The 20,575-nt window shown below is 38.1% G+C and overlaps 1 protein-coding gene across 1 annotated transcript in view; it reads left to right on the forward strand.

The window, feature by feature from the left end:
• Positions 1 to 20,575, forward strand: part of hmcn1 (hemicentin 1) — a 169,073-nt gene that overhangs the window by 118,955 nt on the left and 29,543 nt on the right. Inside the window, exons 47-78 of the mRNA XM_030132214.1 lie at positions 199 to 312; positions 479 to 565; positions 655 to 846; positions 971 to 1,144; positions 1,221 to 1,334; positions 2,340 to 2,485; positions 2,615 to 2,765; positions 3,654 to 3,851; positions 4,381 to 4,494; positions 4,596 to 4,783; positions 5,007 to 5,103; positions 5,241 to 5,402; positions 5,540 to 5,653; positions 6,111 to 6,313; positions 7,454 to 7,535; positions 7,665 to 7,796; positions 8,505 to 8,654; positions 8,998 to 9,157; positions 10,599 to 10,723; positions 10,845 to 11,028; positions 11,866 to 11,963; positions 12,675 to 12,953; positions 13,062 to 13,258; positions 13,368 to 13,449; positions 15,265 to 15,401; positions 15,482 to 15,623; positions 15,715 to 15,859; positions 17,558 to 17,685; positions 17,777 to 17,933; positions 19,119 to 19,240; positions 19,351 to 19,515; positions 20,087 to 20,194. Of these exons, the coding sequence (XP_029988074.1) occupies positions 199 to 312; positions 479 to 565; positions 655 to 846; positions 971 to 1,144; positions 1,221 to 1,334; positions 2,340 to 2,485; positions 2,615 to 2,765; positions 3,654 to 3,851; positions 4,381 to 4,494; positions 4,596 to 4,783; positions 5,007 to 5,103; positions 5,241 to 5,402; positions 5,540 to 5,653; positions 6,111 to 6,313; positions 7,454 to 7,535; positions 7,665 to 7,796; positions 8,505 to 8,654; positions 8,998 to 9,157; positions 10,599 to 10,723; positions 10,845 to 11,028; positions 11,866 to 11,963; positions 12,675 to 12,953; positions 13,062 to 13,258; positions 13,368 to 13,449; positions 15,265 to 15,401; positions 15,482 to 15,623; positions 15,715 to 15,859; positions 17,558 to 17,685; positions 17,777 to 17,933; positions 19,119 to 19,240; positions 19,351 to 19,515; positions 20,087 to 20,194 (4,647 nt within the window). The remainder of the gene's footprint in view (positions 1 to 198; positions 313 to 478; positions 566 to 654; positions 847 to 970; positions 1,145 to 1,220; positions 1,335 to 2,339; positions 2,486 to 2,614; positions 2,766 to 3,653; positions 3,852 to 4,380; positions 4,495 to 4,595; positions 4,784 to 5,006; positions 5,104 to 5,240; positions 5,403 to 5,539; positions 5,654 to 6,110; positions 6,314 to 7,453; positions 7,536 to 7,664; positions 7,797 to 8,504; positions 8,655 to 8,997; positions 9,158 to 10,598; positions 10,724 to 10,844; positions 11,029 to 11,865; positions 11,964 to 12,674; positions 12,954 to 13,061; positions 13,259 to 13,367; positions 13,450 to 15,264; positions 15,402 to 15,481; positions 15,624 to 15,714; positions 15,860 to 17,557; positions 17,686 to 17,776; positions 17,934 to 19,118; positions 19,241 to 19,350; positions 19,516 to 20,086; positions 20,195 to 20,575) is intronic.

The following is a 20,575-nucleotide window of genomic DNA, read 5'->3' on the forward strand; positions in this document are numbered from 1 at the left end:
GTAAAAAGTACAGACGATAAGGTCAGTAAAATTTAATTTATCACATTTGTCAGTTTGTTCAGGAGGTTCACCTATTTAACAGCCAAGTTTTGCAGCTTTTATGAGAGGTTTTTCTTTTTTGATTGTCATAACCTTTGAAAACATTCCTTAAGGACAGAGGAAAAATTGAAGATAAAAACTGTCTTGTTAAAATCATAGGAGGGCGGAGCCTGCGTCTAATGCATGCTGCAGTAGAGGATGCTGGGAGATATACCTGTATTGTATCCAACAGCGCTGGAGAAGAAAGGAAGAATTTTGACCTTGACATCCTCGGTAAAAATAACATATTTATTTGTTTATATCGATGAAAAATTCACTTATGCGTCATTGAAATTATTTATACAATTTAACATCAATATGTACAGTATTCTCTTGTTATAAGCTTCTAATTAAGTAGAGAGTGAGAACTGCTAAATTTATTTGGAGTCTAATCCGACAGTGCCACCAAGCATTGTGGACGAGGGAACTGTGATGGACACTAAAGTCAAGGAGAAACATAACATTACACTCTCCTGTGAGGCGTCTGGTGAGTGATGTTTCCCAGTGGTTCTTTCTAAAACTGACACCGAATGAAACAGGTTTTGACCGTTTGTGAACTTTATGATGGTTCTTCAGGTAATCCAGTGCCGGAGATCAAATGGCAGAAGGATGGACAGCTGCTGGTGCCTGACGGACGCCACCAGGTTTTGTCTCATGGGCGTTTTCTTCAAATCTCTGGTGCTCAGGTTTCAGACACCGGCAGGTACAGCTGCCTGGCATCGAACACGGCAGGGGATCGCAGCCGGCATTTTAACCTCAACGTCCTGGGTACAGATACAACCCCTGCTCTTGTGGATCATCTTACAACTGCATGAGACTGGTTAGGATTAAGTTCTGTTTGCTAGATTTAATTTCTCTGTGTTTTTTGCTTTTTTTTTTTTTTTTTGGACAGTGTCTCCTACAATTGCTCAGTCGGGTCCTGAAGGTTCTGCAGAGGAGGTGACGGTAACCCTTAGCAGCCCCACCTCCCTTGTGTGTGAAGTCCAGTCTTACCCGCCTGCTTTGATCACCTGGCTCAAGGACGGATCTCCTTTTGAGTCGAGCCGCAACATTCGAATCCTTCCAGGTAAGAGCTCTTCGCACAAAACAAAAAGAAATGGAAACTGTACATGTTTGGTCATGTGTTCCTGATGCTTTTACAGGTGGACGGACCCTGCAGATTCTGAATGCTAAAGAGGAGGATGCAGGGAGGTACACCTGTGTGGCCACTAATGAGGCTGGAGAGTCCCTGAAGCACTATGAGGTCAAAGTTTATGGTGAGAGAATTTAGGTGTTTCCTGCTCTTGGACGTCCCATGTATTTGTGATATATTGCATTAAGAATCACTCTTAAGTCACTGAACTCTGCCAAGTGTTGTTTCATTGTCCAGAACCACACTGCAAAAATCTAAATCTTACCAAGTGTATTTTTCTCATTTCTGGTCAAAATATCTCATCACACTTAAAATAAGAAATAATCATCAAAAGAGTAACTTGTGAGACAGAAGAACTCATTTTTAGACAATAGAAATTGAAAATCTTATTTCAACAAATCTTACCAAGATAATTTTCACTTGATTTCACTTCATTGGCAGATTTTTTGCTTAATTCAATATTTTTTTGCTTAATTCAAGCAAAAAAATCTGCCAATGGAACAAGTGAAACTTATCTTGGTAAGATTTCTTGAAATAAGATTTTCAAGATCTATTGTCTAAAAATCAGTTCTTATATCTCACTGAAAAGTTACTCTTTAGGTGATTATGTCTTATTTTAAATGTGATGTGATATTTTGACAAGAAATGAGAAAAATACACTTGGTAAGATTTAGATTTTTGCAGTGCACATGCTTCCTTCTGCACGTGCTCTGTTCCATCAAAGTCAAAATCCAGGGCATGACATGTTGAAACTGTATTATATGTATTTTATATAATTTAGTTTTGTTATTTTTTCTTCTTAACTATAACTATAAACAGAAAAAATTAATTTGTATTTGTTTGTGTCTGTCTGATGGAGCCACACCTTTAGAAACGCAAAAAAGATTTTCTGCAAATATTTCATGATAAAATTTTGTATTGTGTAAAATTTTAAGGGTTTCTAAAAACTTTTTTCCACTACTGTATCTGTTAGGATTGTGACAGCATCATTGAAACATTTTTTATGACAATGGAGCTACTTTTCCACCTCAGTAACTTTCCTCATTCCCATTTAGAGTTCCAGGTATTTTAGATGGAAATGTGGATCCAGTGAGTGAAATCTCTACTCAAACATGTTTCCTGACTCCAGTTCCCCCACAGATCAATAAAAATGATATCCCAGGAGAAGGACTAGCCCCCAAAGAGGTCAAGATTAAGGTCAACAGCACTTTGACTTTGGAGTGTGCAGCTCAGGCCTTTCCAACACCGGCTCTGCAGTGGTACAAGGATGGACAGGTACGTATTATATTTCTTACATTTTTGACACTTTCCTACTGTTTTTATATGTAATTAGTAAATAATATGTAAAAAACAACTTATTTAAGTAACCCATTAGGCCACTCTGATCTTTTTACACCTCTACAGATCCTGTTGGGAGATGACCACGTGTCCATTACAGCCAATGGTCGGATTGTTCAGATAAAACACGCCCAGGTTTCAGACACCGGCCGATACACCTGTGTAGCCACTAACGTAGCTGGAGAGGATGAGAAGGACTTTGATGTAAATATACAAGGTGAACTGGGTTGAATAAAATGAAATGAAACAGAGACATTTTATGGGTTTAAAGATGATTTTTGTACCATTTTGTCTGCATTCTTTCATCTGTGCCAATTTAACCCGTAAAGACCCAAACATCCACCACTGACCAAAACCATCTACTGATCTAAACTGTTTAATACCTGTGGATCCGCTAATCCTGTCAATGCGTGTAAATAATTGGTGTAAAATGCAGTTTATCATCTTTTCATGGTCGTCAGATATGACCCATTTGGACGTCCAGAGGCTCTGTAGTGAACATGGAAACACCATCATCTTCTACAACACTGATTCACCAGTAAAACCCATGGAGTTTGATAAGTGACAGTGGATGGACACACTTGGTTTATATTCAGTTAACCATCATCTCATCATCATAACCTTTTTTTAAACTCAGAGATATATTGAGGATGCAACCTCATTTATAATATAGCCGAGACAGAACAAGACTTTGAAACGTCCAATGGACATATCAGAAATACCGAAACTGATAGATTTTGCTGAAAATAGTCAGTTTTTCTTAAGTTTTTTCTGTTTTGATGTAATAACTTTTGAATTAACTCTGGGTTTTCATGAATATCTAAATCAAAAATAGAAAATTAAATATAGGAAAATACATGATTGACAGTAAAAATGCTAAATATAGAGAATAGTCTTATAATGGTGATAAATCACTTAAGAAAGGTCAAATAGAGAGAAAAATACATCTGGGAACTGCCACAAAAGTAGCACGGGGTCTTTATGGGTTAAGACACATGTGGAACCAATGGAGTTGATTGCATTTCCAGTCACTGTATAAATATGTTTCTCACATTCTCAAAAAGAAGCTTAAATATGTTTCTGTGTCTCTTCTCTCCCTTTACAGTTCCACCTAATTTCAACAAACCCGGTGGTGCTGGAGACACCACCTCTCCTCCAGGTATCGGTGGGGATGTCCGGGACGTGATACTCAACAATCCCATTTCTTTGTACTGTGAAACCAATGCTGTTCCCCCTCCAACACTCACCTGGTACAAAGACGGAAGACTGCTGAACTCCAATGATAAAGTTTTGATCCTACCAGGTGAGGAGCACAGAACCCAGAAAGCAAAAAATATTGATGAACGGCAAATATTAACCCAGAAAAAGCCTGAACCATTAAATCATTGACAGAAAATTCCAGTGTTTTGAAACTGGAGCCTTTATTGGTCCTTCTGAACAGCCAAAAAATGTTTTTCAACTATCATTTTCCATGTATGAGTTTCAATTTTGTATCATTTGATACATCGGGTCTCAATACTCAGATATTATTTTTGATCAAACAGAAACATAATATAACACAAACAAGTCTAACAAATTAATTCCTTTTCAAAATGGTCAAAGTTCTTCCTCCTTCCTCATTAATGTCAGTCTTGTAGTGTCACTAAAGGCCTCTGGTGAATGAATTCCTCCCCCTGGTGGATTATCTGTGTATTGCATGTATCTATTTGTATACATCAGGTTATTCCAAGAAAAAAAATATCACACTGATCTCACAGAGGGCTTCAAAACTCATGTATCAAATATGATACGTTTGGCGTTATAGGATTAACCGTTAATCATGAAACTCTCAGGTGGTCGAGTCTTGCAGATTCCTAGAGCTCAGGCTGAAGATTCAGGCAGATACACATGTGTGGCTGTCAACGAAGCAGGAGAAGACTCAATTCAGTATGACGTCAGGGTACTACGTAAGTACTTGTGTTGAATAGAATGATGAAAAAATGTCATTTTCTAAAGCACTGTCTTAACGTGGATGTGTCTGCTTCTGTTTTTTCTCATATTACACCAGTGCCTCCAATCATTCGAGGCTCAGACACCGACCTACCTGATGAAGTCACTGTCCTGGTCAATAAAACCACGCAACTGGAATGTCATGTGGATGGAAACCCCGCCCCTAAGATCACCTGGTTTAAGGACAACCAGCCAGTCAGCTCTGATGGCCCACACAGGATCCTTTCCAGTGGACGAACACTTCAGGTAAGCACAGATAAAATTCACTACTGCGTTTGTGACGTTCATTCTTGTGATAACATGCTGATTGGGAGAGTCCAATATTATAAATATCTAGGTAATTTGGTTGATTTTAATGTTCGTATTGACTCATTCCTTTCTAACTGCCTTTATTCTTGGCCTTTTAAGGATATTTAACAGTTATTTAAGGTTGACAACATGACTGTCCTTTGACTCTCCATTATATCAGGTGTTGACTGCTCAGGTGTCTGACACAGGCCGATATGTGTGTGTGGCTGACAACGTCGCTGGCAGCGCTGAAAAATCTTTTAACCTCAACGTTCATGGTGAGTCACGTATGGAATCATAAAACATTTATCTCTGCAATTCCACTTAACTTACATTGTCCAGAAGTAGATTTCAAGTCGTAAAAACTGTTGAAATGTCTCACGGTTAAATATTTTGTCTCCCCTCTGTCTTTTAGTGCCTCCCACTATAATCGGCCTTAATCCAGAAAGTGTGACCGTAGTGGTGAACAACTTTGTGTCTCTCTCCTGTGAAGCTACCGGCTTCCCACCACCGACACTGAGCTGGCTAAATGACAGAGGCCCCGTTCAGGCCAATAGCAATGCTCTAATCATGCCAGGTACAGTAACATAGAAGAGGTCTAAGCCTACAGGACTGCCATATTGCAACCACATGCCATAAAACGAGTACAGGTCGCATTTCCCTACATTGACATGCTGATTTTTAGTGCACTTTGTGGTTTTTTTGTGCCCTTAGGGGGTCGTACATTACAGATTTTGAAAGCAAAAGTATCGGATGGAGGAAAGTACAAATGTGTAGCCATGAACGCAGCAGGAGAGGCTCAAAAACACATCCACCTCACAGTTTTTGGTGAGTTTACGCCCACACTAACTGTATTATACAGTCGCGGAAAAACTTATTAGACCATCAAAAGTCATCAAAAACAATGGTTATGCAATCAAGTCCTAACTCCTGTGTGTATCATGTGACTAAAACAGAAAAGAAAACATAGAATGCCTGAAAGCACTGTTTTTGTCAGTACAGTGCCATAGATACTGATGTAAGAACTGAAGTGATTTTGGTTTTTATCAAGAAAACATGGAAAATGGATAGATATCAGCTCTGAAATTATTTTTGTTGTTCTCATTATATTTGTCCAAACAAATGTACCTTTAGTTGTACCAGGCATTAAAATGAACAAGAAATTGAAGAAAACAAGGAGTGGTCTTATAATTTTCTCTGCGACTGTATGTTGAGAACTTGACAGTCCTTGAGTCCACCAGCAGAACCCGGCAGTAAACTTCATCCTGCCTCCTCTCCCTCCCAGTTCCTCCCAGTATTCGAGACAGTAGTGGAGGGTCTCCTGTGGTGGTAAATGTTCTCGTTGGAAAATCCGTAACTCTGGAATGTGAATCCAATGCTGTGCCTCCCCCCACCATCACCTGGTATAAGAATGGCAGAGTGGTGACAGAGTCTGCCAACCTGCACATCCTGGCAGATGGACAGACGCTGCAGATCAAGGGCTCAGAGGTGAAAGATGGGTGTTACACTGTCTGTTATTATTTTTTTTCCTGTTCTGGATTTTCTGTTCTCTCTTCAACTATTGTCTGACCTTAAACTAATTATCCCATCTTTCTCTTTTGTTTTCCATGTTGCACAATATTGCTCATTTCCTTTTCTTTTTTAAAGGGGCTATATGTTGTATTTCTTCTCCTGCAATATTAAAAAATCGTCTAGAATCATCATTAGTACTGAATAAAGAGCTCTGAAGTTCTGCTAAAGATGCCAGTGTATTGTATTGTAGAGATATGAACTGTGTTTATTTAAACCAATGGGTCAGGGGATTTATGTGACCACTAGAGGGAGTAGTGAGTTACTCTGTTGGTCCCCCATGGTGAGGAAAACTAACACCACAGGGCCTTTCACCAAGGAGAGTGATCAGATGGGATGAGAACCACTAAGAAAACACTTTTAGAGTCAAAGAAAGTGATGAAGTGATAAAAGCTAGAAGCACTGTTATTGTTTTCTCCTCTGGACTCAGCTGTAAATGAAAAGAATAGAGTTTGATGCTGAAATGGCAGCGTTTCTTCTACACTGGTGAGTTTGATTATGATGCTTATGAAGGTATAAAGTTATGATGTGATGTTATCTTTATTAAGTTGCTGTTTGTTGATCCACGGCTCAGACTAAACTGTGACAGTTCTGACCTTGTTTGTTGGATTCCAAACAGATCTTTAGTTCAGCTGCTGACAACACAAACCGTCCAGAAAACAGAGGTGATCTGTGGTTTGACTGTGGCTGTTTTCAGCCTAAAAACACAGCTAAGCTAACAGAGCTATAATGTAAACTATCAGCTGATGCAGCATGTGAACATTATAAGACAGTGTTATTGGGACCTATGAGTCTATGAGTTTTAGTTTGAGGACGAAAACTTGATGATACTATAATACAGATGTGTATAAACAATGAGCTTTATACTGTATTTAGTGACTGGTCCAGTCTGTGGATACATAGCATTGATTGGTTGGTGGTTGTGGTCCTAAGTATGTTCTGGTATGAGACTTGCCCCTGCAGTTGAGAGTTTGGAACATCATCACAACATATAACCCCTTTAAATAAATTGCGCTGTTTAGAATGTGAACCCTCTCTGAAGTATCCCTTGTTTCACAGGTGTCTGATACTGGACAGTATGTGTGCAAGGCCACAAACGTTGCAGGTCAAGTGGACAAGAACTTCCACTTAAATATCTACGGTATCACAATTTTAGGGATTTCACTCTGAAATACCATATGACATTTTATTACATTTGAACCAAAGTAAAACACTCATTATGGTGAAAATCATCCGTTGTATTCCTTCTCTTGTCTTTGTCCTTCTACAGTACCTCCCAGCATCGATGGCCCGGCAGAGGAGAGTGTTGTAGAAACCATCAGTAACCCGGTCACATTTGCATGTGATGCCACAGGGATTCCTCCTCCCAGTCTCACCTGGCTGAAGAATGGACGCCCCATAGGTGAGCGTTTGTTTTAAGAGCTACTGAATGATTTAGATGAGGAAAGGGTTTTAGATGGAGGATAAATATGACTGGACCTTTAACCCATAAAGACCCAAACATCCACCGGCAACCAAAAGCATTTACTGATCTAAAATGTTTAATACCTGTTAATCCATTAATTCTATCAATTTATGTAAATAATTGGTGTAAAATACAGTTTGTTGTCTTTTCATTGTCATCAGATATGACCCATTTGGATGTACAGAGGCTTCATAGTTACTGTGGAAACACCGTTATCTTTTACAACATTGATTCACCAACAAAACCCATGGAGTTGGATCAGTGACAGTGGATGGAGACCGTTGGTTAATATTCAGTTAATGATATATTTGACTGAAAAATACACTTTTTCTTCAGTTTTTTGTTTTTGATTTAATAATCCTCAACTTTGATATGAACTTTTATAAATATCTACATGATCAGTAAATATCGAAAAATACATGATTTTAACTAAAAAAAGCACCCAATATTGAGTATAATATTGGAATAAGTGGTGCTACATCACTTAAGAAAGGGTAGATAGAGAGAAAAAAAATAATTTGGGACGTACCACAAAAGTACCACTGGGTCTTATGGGTTAATTCAGTAAATATTTTAGGAAGTTGGTGAAATCATATTTATCAAGAATTGATGGTTGTGTTATTTTGATTTTATTTAATCCTTTAGAGAATTCAGAATCTTTGGAGATGCACATCTTCTCAGGAGGTGGCAAACTCCAAATTGCTCGATCGCAGCTTTCAGACAGCGGCACTTACACATGTGTGGCTTCTAATGTGGAGGGAAAAGCACGCAAGAGCTACCGCCTCACCATACAAGGTACATGTGCTCTCAGTCTCTATATTAAAAGTATTAACACTTCAGTCACTGTGAAATTATCTGATGAATTATCTATCTAATTATCTAACGAATGACAATCTTGTGGTTTAAACACATTCTATACATGAAATCACCTGCCATTACAAAAATGCCATCATTAAAATAAAGAATTAAATTGACACTTTGGCGATATTGTCATAGAACTGGCACTTAGTTTATAAGAAACTACATTAAAATCTTAGATGTAAATAAGATACATATCACAATATTAAAGTGTCTAGAATTAGAAGTACAAACACTTGTGTCTGATGGATTTAAATGAACACCAGTTATTCTGTTGCAGTGCCTCCCAGTGTCTCTGGGTCGGAGCTGCCCAGTGAGATGGGAGTGTTAGTGAATGAAAGTATCCAGCTGGAATGTCGAGCCCGAGGAAACCCAACACCAACCATCCAGTGGCTGAAGGACGGAGAAGCCATCAACACCTCTACAAATAAGGGACTCAGGTATAGAAATCAATGAACAGATACGGGGAAAAGCCTTTTTATCAAAGGCCTGTTGGAGACATTATATCCACAAGGATGTTTTATTGAGATGAATTGGTACCTTTCTTAATAAATGCTGGGCCATTTGTTTCTAATTGGAATCATTTCAATGTAACACAAAGCATAGGATTAGCCGACAGCAGTTTCATTCATATAAAACCAAGTTCTGATCAGAAAACAGGAATGTTAAGACAAAACTGATAATCATCACTTCATAATGCAACCTTTGTTTTTGCTTTTCTTTGTCTCGTTCAGTGGGTTTTAGCAGTAGAGAAATAATACTTGTACTGTTGGATCTGCTTAGGGTTAGCTTAGTCCTGCATTGGTTGGCTGTTGTTTTATTAAATTATTCCTGACATGCGCTTGTTTTTTACTGTTAGCTTGTTTTAGATATTAGCCCAATTAGATGCTTGTGGTTTGAGTCATGTTGTGCTTTCTGAAAATTGGTTTTGTTGAGCTTTTTAGCTGACATTCTTCTGGTTATGCGGATGTATAACATGTGTATATTTAGTATTGTAAAGTAGTATTTTTTTTTATTACTTATATTATTATTCATTTTATACTGTTTGCTTTTGCACTATCTGTACACTTGCTGTCTGTTGCTGCCTTGACCGTTGAATTTCCCCTTTGTGGGATCAGTAAAGTCTAATCTAATACTGGTACATCCATTATGAAGCATTACCATGGCAACACAGACAGAACAGTGGCCTGGTACTGGGGACAGCTGGGTGTAAGAAGCTTCTAACACAGGCTTTCTGCAGGTCATTAAAAAGCATTAAAGTCATTAAATAGATTTTGTGAAAATTAAGGCCTTAAATGGCATTAAAAAGCATTACATTCAGTGTCCAGAGGCATTAAAAAATTAAATACACTTGATGGAAAAAAAACCATTGTTATTCACGATTTATTTTTATTATAAAAATATTTCATAAATTTGATCGAAGGTGTAGTGAGATGATTGACAGGCCGAACCCTTTAATTGACTATTGTTTATGGCCATTGCACGAACTCACAACACCAGATGCTTGGAAGGCAACGTGCTGTGAGTGTGCTCATGCTGTGGCGATAGAGTGGAGGGAATATTAGCAAATGTTGGAAAAATGGGAAAATGCAAGTTTCAGCAGAAGTGATTGGAGGAAGAACTGTTCAGAACCTGGTTAGAGCCTGTCAAAGGTAAACTGTCATAAAACTACATATAAAAGTGTATCTGCAGTTGGACATGGGCATGAAATTTGTTTAAAGTGACATTAAAAAGGGAATTAAAAGCATTAAATTAGATGTGCTGATACCTGCAGAAACCCTGTAAAATGAAGAACAAACTGCCTGCTCAAATGTTGTTTTCATATTTGTGTTTCATACCAGCAGATAATAATGAACTGATGTTTGTGGTGTTTGTGATCAGGATCAGTCCAGACGGCAGCACACTCACTGTGACATTAGCTCACACCACCGACAGTGGAAAATACACCTGTGTGGCCACCAACTCTGCAGGAGAAGAGGACAGGATATTCAATCTGAATGTTTACGGTGAGTTCACTTAGTTTTTGTTTTTTTCATGTATTGTACGAATATTACTCCTAATCTCCTGTAAAGGACACCAGGATTGTTTTTGTGCTGCAGTGACGTAGCTTTCCCTGTGTTCTTCCAGTTCCTCCTGTCATAGAGGGACACAGTGACACAGCTGATGAACTGACAACAGTTTTGGACAGTTCTGTCAACATTGAATGTGTTGCCACTGGTTCTCCTCCTCCTCAGCTCAACTGGCTGAGGAACGGCCTCCCTCTGCCCGTGTCTTCACATATACGGCTGCTTTCTGCTGGACAGGTGCTTCGGTAGGTCAGTGGACAGGGCTGATGATGAAGAGGCAACACAGGGCTGCTCAGCACCTCTGTTTTAAGAAAATGGTGGTCACAAGTATTAGTTTTGTCGTTACATAAAGGGGATTAATTGATCTGACTTCCATGTCCAATATTTTATTTGTTGCTAATTAACCCTTGTGCCCCCCTCTTGGACTTTTGTAAAATTTTCTCAACTTTGTTTTTTGATTTTGTGATATTTTAGCTTTGTTACAGCTTGTGACATGATTTTTTGAGGAAAATAACTTTTCTTTTTAGTCAGTTTTTTTTTTTTTTAATCCAGTGTCTTTTATACTCAGTTAATGCACTTTGCACCCTCTGGACACCTTCATGCCAAAAATGTACATCTACAAAAAACTGCCTTTAAATCGTCATACATCAAGATTTTTTGGCTTCTTTTGTCATAAATCTCTTAAACGACTTCAAACTTAGTCAAAAACACCACACATTCAACCATTTTCTGGATTTTCACACTTTAAATGTGAGTTTAAAAAATTATTGAATTATAATTATTGAATGTTTGGTAAGAAATGTATGAAAAACGAGCAAAAAAATATTGATGTGTGATGATTTAATGGCAGTTTTTTTGTGCATGTACATTTTTGCCACAAAGATGTTCTGAGGGTAGTAAATTTAACAAAGGCCATATTCTGTTGATGGTGCCACGTTTATAGTCAAAATGCTCCTCTATCTAATACTAGTATTAGTTGTGTAATACTGTATTAATGAACATTGTTAAAGTGGTTGGTTTCTATTCAGTGAGTTTTAAATGCATCATAACACTGGTATTATGTGATGTTATTTTGTCTTCAGGATTACACGCACCCAAGTGTCAGATGGAGGCACCTACACATGTGTTGCATCAAACAGAGCAGGAGTGGACAACAGACATTATAACCTACAAGTGCACGGTTAGTCTGAAAACTGGTCTAACTTAATGTTATTAGAAGTCAGAGCCATTGGAGGGTAAAAATATACAGATCCAAAAAAAACAAAGAAAACATTCTGTATCAGAGGACATGTTTTCTTGCTGCTGCTGTAAACTCTAAAATGATTAAACTATAATAAGCAGCAGTATGTAGTTAAGGGGTTATTTATGATATTATTATTATTATTATTATTATTATTATTATTATTATTATTATGCATGATTTAATGTAGGCAAGAAAAAATATGTGAACCTTTTTAAATTTCCTTGTTTTTTTACATGAATTGGTTAAAAAAAATTTGATCTGAGCTGCTTCTAAATTGACAAACACAATCTTCTTAACCTTATTCTACACAAACAATTATGTCATGTCTTTATTAAACGTACCCATTAAACATCATTAAATATTCAGATTTTATGACCAATTCATGCAGAAAACTAGAAAATTTCAAAGGGTTTTGATACTTTTTTAGACACTTCCTAATCTGAGAAAATACTCAAGTTTTTTTCTAGTAATTTGATAGTATTTGTAATAAAAGTTCCATGAAAATTACAGTTTTTTCTGTGAATGTCACCCCCTAACTGCTGTGTAATTCTCATTTTACCAACATTGGCTCTAATAAACTGTCCTGAATACATGTGCCATTGTTCCTTATTCTCTATCATTCATTTATCAGTGTATTTCCCTCTTCAGTCCCTCCAGGTCTGGATGGAGCCGGGACTACTGAGGATGTGACTGTAGTTAGAGGAAACTTAGCTGTTCTCACATGTATCGCTGATGGGACCCCGACCCCGATCATGTCCTGGCTCAGAGGGGGGGTGAACCTGCTTCCTGACCCTCACTTTAATTTCCTGAACCTGAATACTACCGTACACATCACCCAGGCCAGGGTCAACGATACGGGACGCTACACCTGTGTGGCTAACAACTCGGCAGGTCAAGCTAGCCGCCACTTCAACCTGAAAGTTCTGGGTGAGTTTAAGAGGAGAAGGAATGCCAGGTTAATACTGTCTTTTCTTTATATTTTACATCTGTCAATTTCAGACTAAGTTATAGTTTTATTCACATTTTCTTTGTCAGACCCTCCACAAATCAAAGGCTCTGGTGTACCAGCCGAGGTATCTGTGGTGGTTAATAATGTCCTGGAGCTTCTCTGTGAGGCCTCAGGTATCCCTACACCCTCTCTGACTTGGCTCAAAGATGGACGCCCCCTGCCTCAGACGGACAGCCTCCGCCTCCTGAGGGGAGGGGAGGTGCTCCGTGTGGCCTCAGCACAGGTTGATGAAAAACTACTGCACCACACAATTCCATTTTTGAGCAATCACATGGATTTTTCAGTAAGTTTTGTGTCATTTTTTCTCATACTTACTGTACACATTATCTCAGCTGGAGGACACGGGCAGATACAGCTGCTTAGCCAACAGCCCAGCAGGAGATGACGACAAGGAGTTCCTGGTTCGAGTACATGGTACGTCACATAGATGTATAATAGAGTCTACAGTTGTGGAAGAAATTATTAGACCACCCTTGTTTTCTTCAATTTCTTGTTCATTGTAATGCCTGGTACAACTAAAGGTACATTTGATCGGACAAATATAATAATAACAAAAATAGCTCATAGTTTAATTTCAAAGCTGATATCTATTCATTTGACTTGTTTTCTTGATAAAAACCAAAATCACTTCAGTTCTTACATCAATATCTATGGCATTGTACTGACAAAAACAGTGCTTTTAGGCATTCCATGTTTTCTTTTCTGTCTGTTTTAGTCACATGACACACACAGGAGTTAGGACTGGATTGCAGAACTATTGTTTTTGATGACTTGTGATGGTCTAATCATCTTTTCTGCGACTGTATACCTGTAATTGTCATCTGACCTGTCAAAGCTTCCACCTGACACATAAGAAAATGTGTTCTACCCCCAAAAGCAATTGAGATGGAAATAATTTTACTAGAAAGGATTTCCTGACCTCCAAAATGTAAATTTGTCCAGCAAGTCCCAAAGATGATATGTATCTATTTGTCAAGCTCAAATTCTTTTGCTTTTTTATGAATGAAATGTAGCTTATGCCATATCTTCTTGGAGTAATGAGGGCAAACTCATAGCTCTTATTTTATGTTGTTACCATTATAGATTTCTGTTTTTTAAGGTCTGCTCACACAAATCTGTAAGAAAGGGAGGGAATTGTTTGAATGATTGTCATATCTGCTCCTGATTTGTTCCTTCATGCACCTCATGACTGCTATTGTATTGCTCTACAGCTGCTATTGTAAATTACTTTGATTTATATCTTTTATATTCTATTATAATTTATCTTTTGTGCTGCTTGTTTATTCTTATTCTATTTTTGCATTTTTTTTTAATTGCATGGCATTTTAGAAGCAAGGTGAGAGAGAAACAGTATCTCAATCCTCTGTATGTCCTGTGCATCTAGTGAATTAACAATAAAACTAGGGCTGTTAAAATATACACATTAACGCAGATTAATCCATCATCATGATTAATCTGATTAAACATTTTAATGCAGTTAAGCCATCTGCAGCACAGAATGACTCTGAATTTCTCTGACAACGCATTTGGGGCAGTTTGTCCAAGTAGAGTTAGCATCGTGCATTTGCTAATGGGCTGCCGATAGATAGATAGATAGATAGATAGATAGATAGATAGATAGATAGATAGATAGATAGATAGATAGATAGATAGATAGATAGATAGATAGATAGATAGATAGATAGATAGATAGATAGATAGATAGATAGATAGATAGATAGATAGATAGATAGATGTTCCCTTTCTTGAGTCTGTTTGCTAACGCAAACTAAAACGTAATCAGTATAGATTAAAAATGAATGATATTTAATTGAAATTCCTCCACAGCAACCCTATGATTAATCTGATCAAAATTTTAATCATTTGACAGCACTAAATAAAACATCTTTGAGTCTTTTAATCTAAAGATGGACGTCTGAGTTTGTTGATGATTCCATACTTAATGTTATACAGGGTGTCCCTAAAGTCTGGATGCATTGGCAAAAATGCCTATTTTTAAGCAAAAACATTTTCATCAACATTTTATTCAAGTGGAACATTTATGACCATCCTTCACGTTCACTGAGAAGTACCACTTCAAGTCTTTCTTCTTTCAACAAAGCCATATTCAATCTATAGTGTTATAACAAATATAGTTAATGAGGTTTCCCATGTGTCCAGACTTTAGGGAAACCCTGTAGATGGAAAGATGCATATTGAGAAAGAATCTGTATGTGTTTTTTGTGACAGTTCCCCCTAACATTGCGGGGGAAAGTACGCCTCAGGATGTGTCGGTTCTGCAGAACAGACAGGTCACTCTGGAGTGTAAGTCTGATGCTGTCCCACCCCCGACGCTGACCTGGCTCAAAGACGGCCAACCGCTGAAGGTGAAAAACCTAACAAAACACACAGACATCTTTCCATTTAATCCCATAACTTCCCCTGATGGTGTTTTATCTCTATGTAGGCGTCTGCTCGTGTGCGTGTGCTCTCCAGCGGCCGCTACTTACAGATCAACATGGCTGAACTTGGCGACAGAGCTCAGTACACCTGTGTGGCCAGCAACATCGCCGGCAAGACCACACGACAGTTTAACCTGACTGTAAACGGTACTGTTCATAGAATGTAGCACAATTCATGTTTAATTTACAAAAAATAGAATACACATTAATCTGTTTGTTTGTCCAAATGTCCTCTCAGTGGCTCCGACTATCAAGGGCAGCTCTCAGACGGTTTCGGTGCACGTCAATAAACCAGCAGTACTTGAATGTATAGTGAGTGGAGTGCCACCACCACGTGTAACCTGGAGAAAGCATGGAGCCATACTGGCAGGAAACAACCCCAGGTAAAGCCACTAAAGCCACATGTCACACAGTAATGATGCCATCCATTCAAACTTTTACTTTTAGTTTATTATTTTATATAAGCGGGACCATGCACAAGTCATCTGTTGGTCATCAGAGTTAGCTATAAGCTGTGTGTTGTATTTCATGCTGCCTCTTGGCCAGGACTCCCTTAAAAAAGAGGTTCTTAATTTCAATGGGATCTTTTTTTCCTGGTTTATTTAAGGCTAAATGAAAATAAAATAAAAATATGCATTTGTGATCCCTGGACGGGAGAGGACACATTAAATCACACCTAGACAGTACATGACATAAGAACAATAATACTTAACATAGTATATTCTAAAATGCAACATATCAACATGTGACAGACAAATTCATTAACAAAACACAATAAAATTCCCCCAAAAAATAATAACATCAAGAGGCCAGTCAGTGATCACAGGTTTGTTTTCAGCCATATTTTCAGGTAGTCAGGCTGGAAGAGTCTCTAATGTTTGTAGGGAGTTCCACTTCTGAAAGCAGATCCACCAAAAGATGTTCATCATGCAGTTTCCTTTTGCTGAAGCCCTAGTCACCCTTTTATTGTCTTTGTAGTCTAACGCACTCGCTTTCAGAGATAGCGGTGCCTTGTCATGAATTATTTTGTGCATGAAAATCACGTCCATGAAGCAAAGAAAACTGCTAAAACGAACTCTCCTGTTTCCTCTGAGGCAGCTCCTGGGGTTTGGAGAAGGCGTTTACTATCACATCAGTTCTACTTTTTCATGTTTCAGGAGCCACTTTGCTTATCTAGAACCAAGATGACCAGGGAATGAATTATTCTGAATCATAACACGAACTTAAACAAAAAAAATAGAGATGGTGTAGAGTCTAGTCTGCCTAATCAAAAAAAGGCATTTCTGGTGCTAGTCTATCATATGGATGTATTTAAAGAAGAGGACCCTATGCTAACCCTCAGCCTTGTCACCACTGGTTCAAAGTGGAAATCTCATAACAGGGAAATGTTTTTGGGTGTGTACGTACCAGTGAGGACTTTTGTGTTAAACAGAGCATTTTGTGTCATTTTGGAGTCCAGTATCCAGTTCTAATTATATATCCATGTACTGGCATTGGTGGGAAAGTGGACACGTGTATAGACATGAACACAATAATGATGATGTTGCTCCATGGTGGCTCTGTATTCCATTGGAAAGAAAACCAGTTCTTAGAAGGATTACAAGTTGAACTAACTGTGCACCTACCACCAGCCAAGTTTGCACTGGGGAAATGAGAGAATGAATTTTTGAATTTATTTTTTTCCTGTGCCAAAGGTGTCTGTTTTTATTTTCAAACTTCTATTTATTCAAGTTTTTTGACAAGTTTGCAAATTGTAAACAAACAAACATAAAAAATAGTCGGTAAAATTAAAATTACAATGATGCTACAAGACTGGTTTATGTATAATATGTTTGTGCAACATGACTAGCACACTGAGGTAGCACATAATGTTTGCACAATAGCTCATATTGTATAGTAAAATAAAACACACAAGTATGTGAATCAAGAATGTTATTTCTTTACAATCAAAGTGAAAAACAAAACAAAAAGTTATGGATACCCATCATGTTATATGTTTAAGAATCGCTCATTTTTAAGCCCATACCTAGTGTTCTCCAACTACCATCAGACTGCCTCATTTGGTGTGAATATGTTTGCAGGTACACATTTGCAGAGGACGGATCTCTACATATTCACTCTGCTCAGGTGACCGACACAGGCCGCTACCTGTGCATGGCAACAAACCAGGCTGGGACTCAACGCAAAAGAGTCGATCTGCAGGTGTATGGTGAGTCGAACACTGTGAACGCTGAGCATTTATCAACAGATGACTTCAGAATCTGATCCATGCTTGCTTTATTATCCCTCTTGTCCTTCAGTGCCTCCTTCCATCGCTGATGGACGCACTAATGTGACAGTCACAGTCAACGTTCAGACCACCCTGTCCTGTGAGGCCACTGGGATACCCAAGCCCACCGTCAGCTGGAGCAAAAACGGGCGACCCATCAGCACAGACCAGAACCAGAATATGTACAGGTTGATCCAGGTTTTCTCCCTCTCTGTTTCCTTTTGTACGAGTTCATATGAACTTAAAGACAGGTGAACAACTGAAGGAAAAACCTGAGTGTGGAGCCACTGGATGGTTAATGAGGATGAAAATAATGTAAAGTCTCATCCCAACAAAACACTTAATATATAACAACAGTATGTTAGACTTTCATTAAACACAAAAATGAGGGAATCTCTTATGGAATAATGGTATTTGCATTGATTCTGTTTTATTTATATTGCTCCAAGTGATAAATCAGTTATTAAATGGGTTATATGTCGTATTTCTACTGTGAGTTATTACCAAAACGACCTAAAATTATGATTAGAATGTTTAACCCATAAAGACCCAGAGTTACTTTTATGTCAGTTCCCAAATTAATTTTTCTCTTTATTGAACCTTAAGTGATTTATCAAAATATAATCCTCTCTATTGTGCATTTTTCAGTGCAAATCAGTTATTTTCCTATATTTAATTTATTGATCATGTACTTCAATCATCACACTGAGATTATATTTAAGGGTTATTATAGCAAAAACAGAGAAAACTCAAGAAAAAGTGACTTTTTCAGTACAATGTATCATTAACTGAATATAAACCAGGCATTTCCATCCACTGTCATTGATCCAACTCCACGGGTTTGACTGGTGAATCAATGTTGGAGAGGATGACGGTGTTTCCATGGTAACTACGGTGCCTCTGAACGTCCAAATGGGTCATATCTGATGACCATGAAAAGATGATGAACTGCATTTTACACCAATTATTTACATGTATTGATAGGATTAGTGGATCAACAGGTATTAAACAGTTTACATCAGTAGATGGTTTTGGTTGGTGGTGGATGTTTGGGTCTTTATGGGTTAAAATCAAGAGATCTGACATTCTGCCAAAGATGCTGATGTACTGGATTATACAGATATGAACTGAATTTATGTGGAATATCAATACCACATAGAACCCCTTGAAGGGACTTAACATAGTAAAGGTAAGATGTTAAGATAGTATATAGTAGGAATCAATAATTATTGACTTTAAAATTGATACAGGTGCAGTTCATGTTCTTTTTTCCTTTAATTTGTCACCTGTGTATATTTTTTACATTTTACATTTATATACGTAGGACCTCCCTGTGAAACAACTGTCAGTACCTGTTTTGTCTCTTTTCTCAGATTACTGTCGTCAGGTTCTCTGGTGGTTATAGCACCAACAGTGGAGGACACTGCTGTGTATGAATGTGTGGTCTCTAATGAGGCAGGAGAAGACTCCAGATTCATTAACCTCACCGTCCATGGTGAGTGGAGAAGTTTACAGCTCAGTCATCCTTAATCTGCTCTGAATTCATCAGTGGCAAGATGAAATGTTTGCATCACATAGTTTAACTTCTCTCATCTGGGCTTGTAGTTCCTCCATCGATAGCAGATGAACCCACAGAGTTGGTTGTGACCAGACTGTCCCCAGTGGTCATTGCCTGTACTGCATCTGGTGTCCCAGAACCCACAATCCACTGGAGCAAAGACGGCATGAGGCTGCAGAAAGAAGGACAAGGGTACAGCATCCTGCCCACAGGTCAGAGCCGTACACAGGATATCCAACACACATACTGTACTTTTTATAGCCCCGCTCATATACCACGAATTCCGTCTGTCCTTCCTTCCAATTCAGATTTTTGTCCAGTTGATTTTTTGGACACTATTCACCCAATGCTTTTCAAATTTCACACGCGTTCTTTACCACTGGGACCGGCGCAGTGCACAGTTTGATTAGCTGAATAAAAATTTTGTTTATTTTTTATATATTTTTGAAAATTTCAGCTTAGACAGTTTGTCTAACCAATTTCTCAGACACTATTCCCCTGGTTCTTTTCAAATTTCACACACACCTTTCTCTCACTTTTTGCTTTCTTTTAAGTTTTTGAAAAGCTTTTGAAAGTTAAAACTCAAAAGTAGTCCTTAGGTATTTAGGCAGGGTTATTGGTAAGATCTGCTTACTTTTTCACTTGTTTACAGTTAGAATCCTATCACATCCGTTGCATCCATTATTCAGTTTATTTTTAAAGAGGACATTATTTGATGAGTGTTTGTCATCACTAGTAACATCAGTACATTATGTTGAGTTTGTATGTGTGATTTGCGCTCAGGTCCAGTAGAGATCATCTCAGCTGAGATCGCTCATGCGGGACGATACACATGCACGGCTAAGAATGCTGCTGGTTCAACTCTCCGCCACGTGCAGCTCACAGTGCAGGGTAAGAGCACAGAACGAAGAGCTAAAGGTAGCTCTTCCTGCCAAAATACGTTAAAATCTAAATAGTTGGGGACTCCTACATTTTCTTAAAATCTATTTTTACCTTATTTTTGGATCTAGTTAACTAATGTTTGACCTGATGGAACAAATGTTTTGTCACTATTTTGTTACTTAGAGATTTGTTTGGGTTAATTCTAATTTAGATGTCGTATGTTAGATGTCTTGTAGGTTGAAAATATTGTTACATAATTCATACTTTTTAAAAAATTTAGACAATAAGTTTGTATATTTATAGTTTACTGCAAGGGTGTCAAACATATGGCTTGCGGGCCAAACCCAACCTGCCAAAGGGTCTGATCTGGTCTGTGGGATGAAGTTGTGA

Source organism: Sphaeramia orbicularis, chromosome 4 (assembly GCF_902148855.1).
Source record: "Sphaeramia orbicularis chromosome 4, fSphaOr1.1, whole genome shotgun sequence".
NCBI lineage: Eukaryota > Metazoa > Chordata > Actinopteri > Kurtiformes > Apogonidae > Sphaeramia > Sphaeramia orbicularis.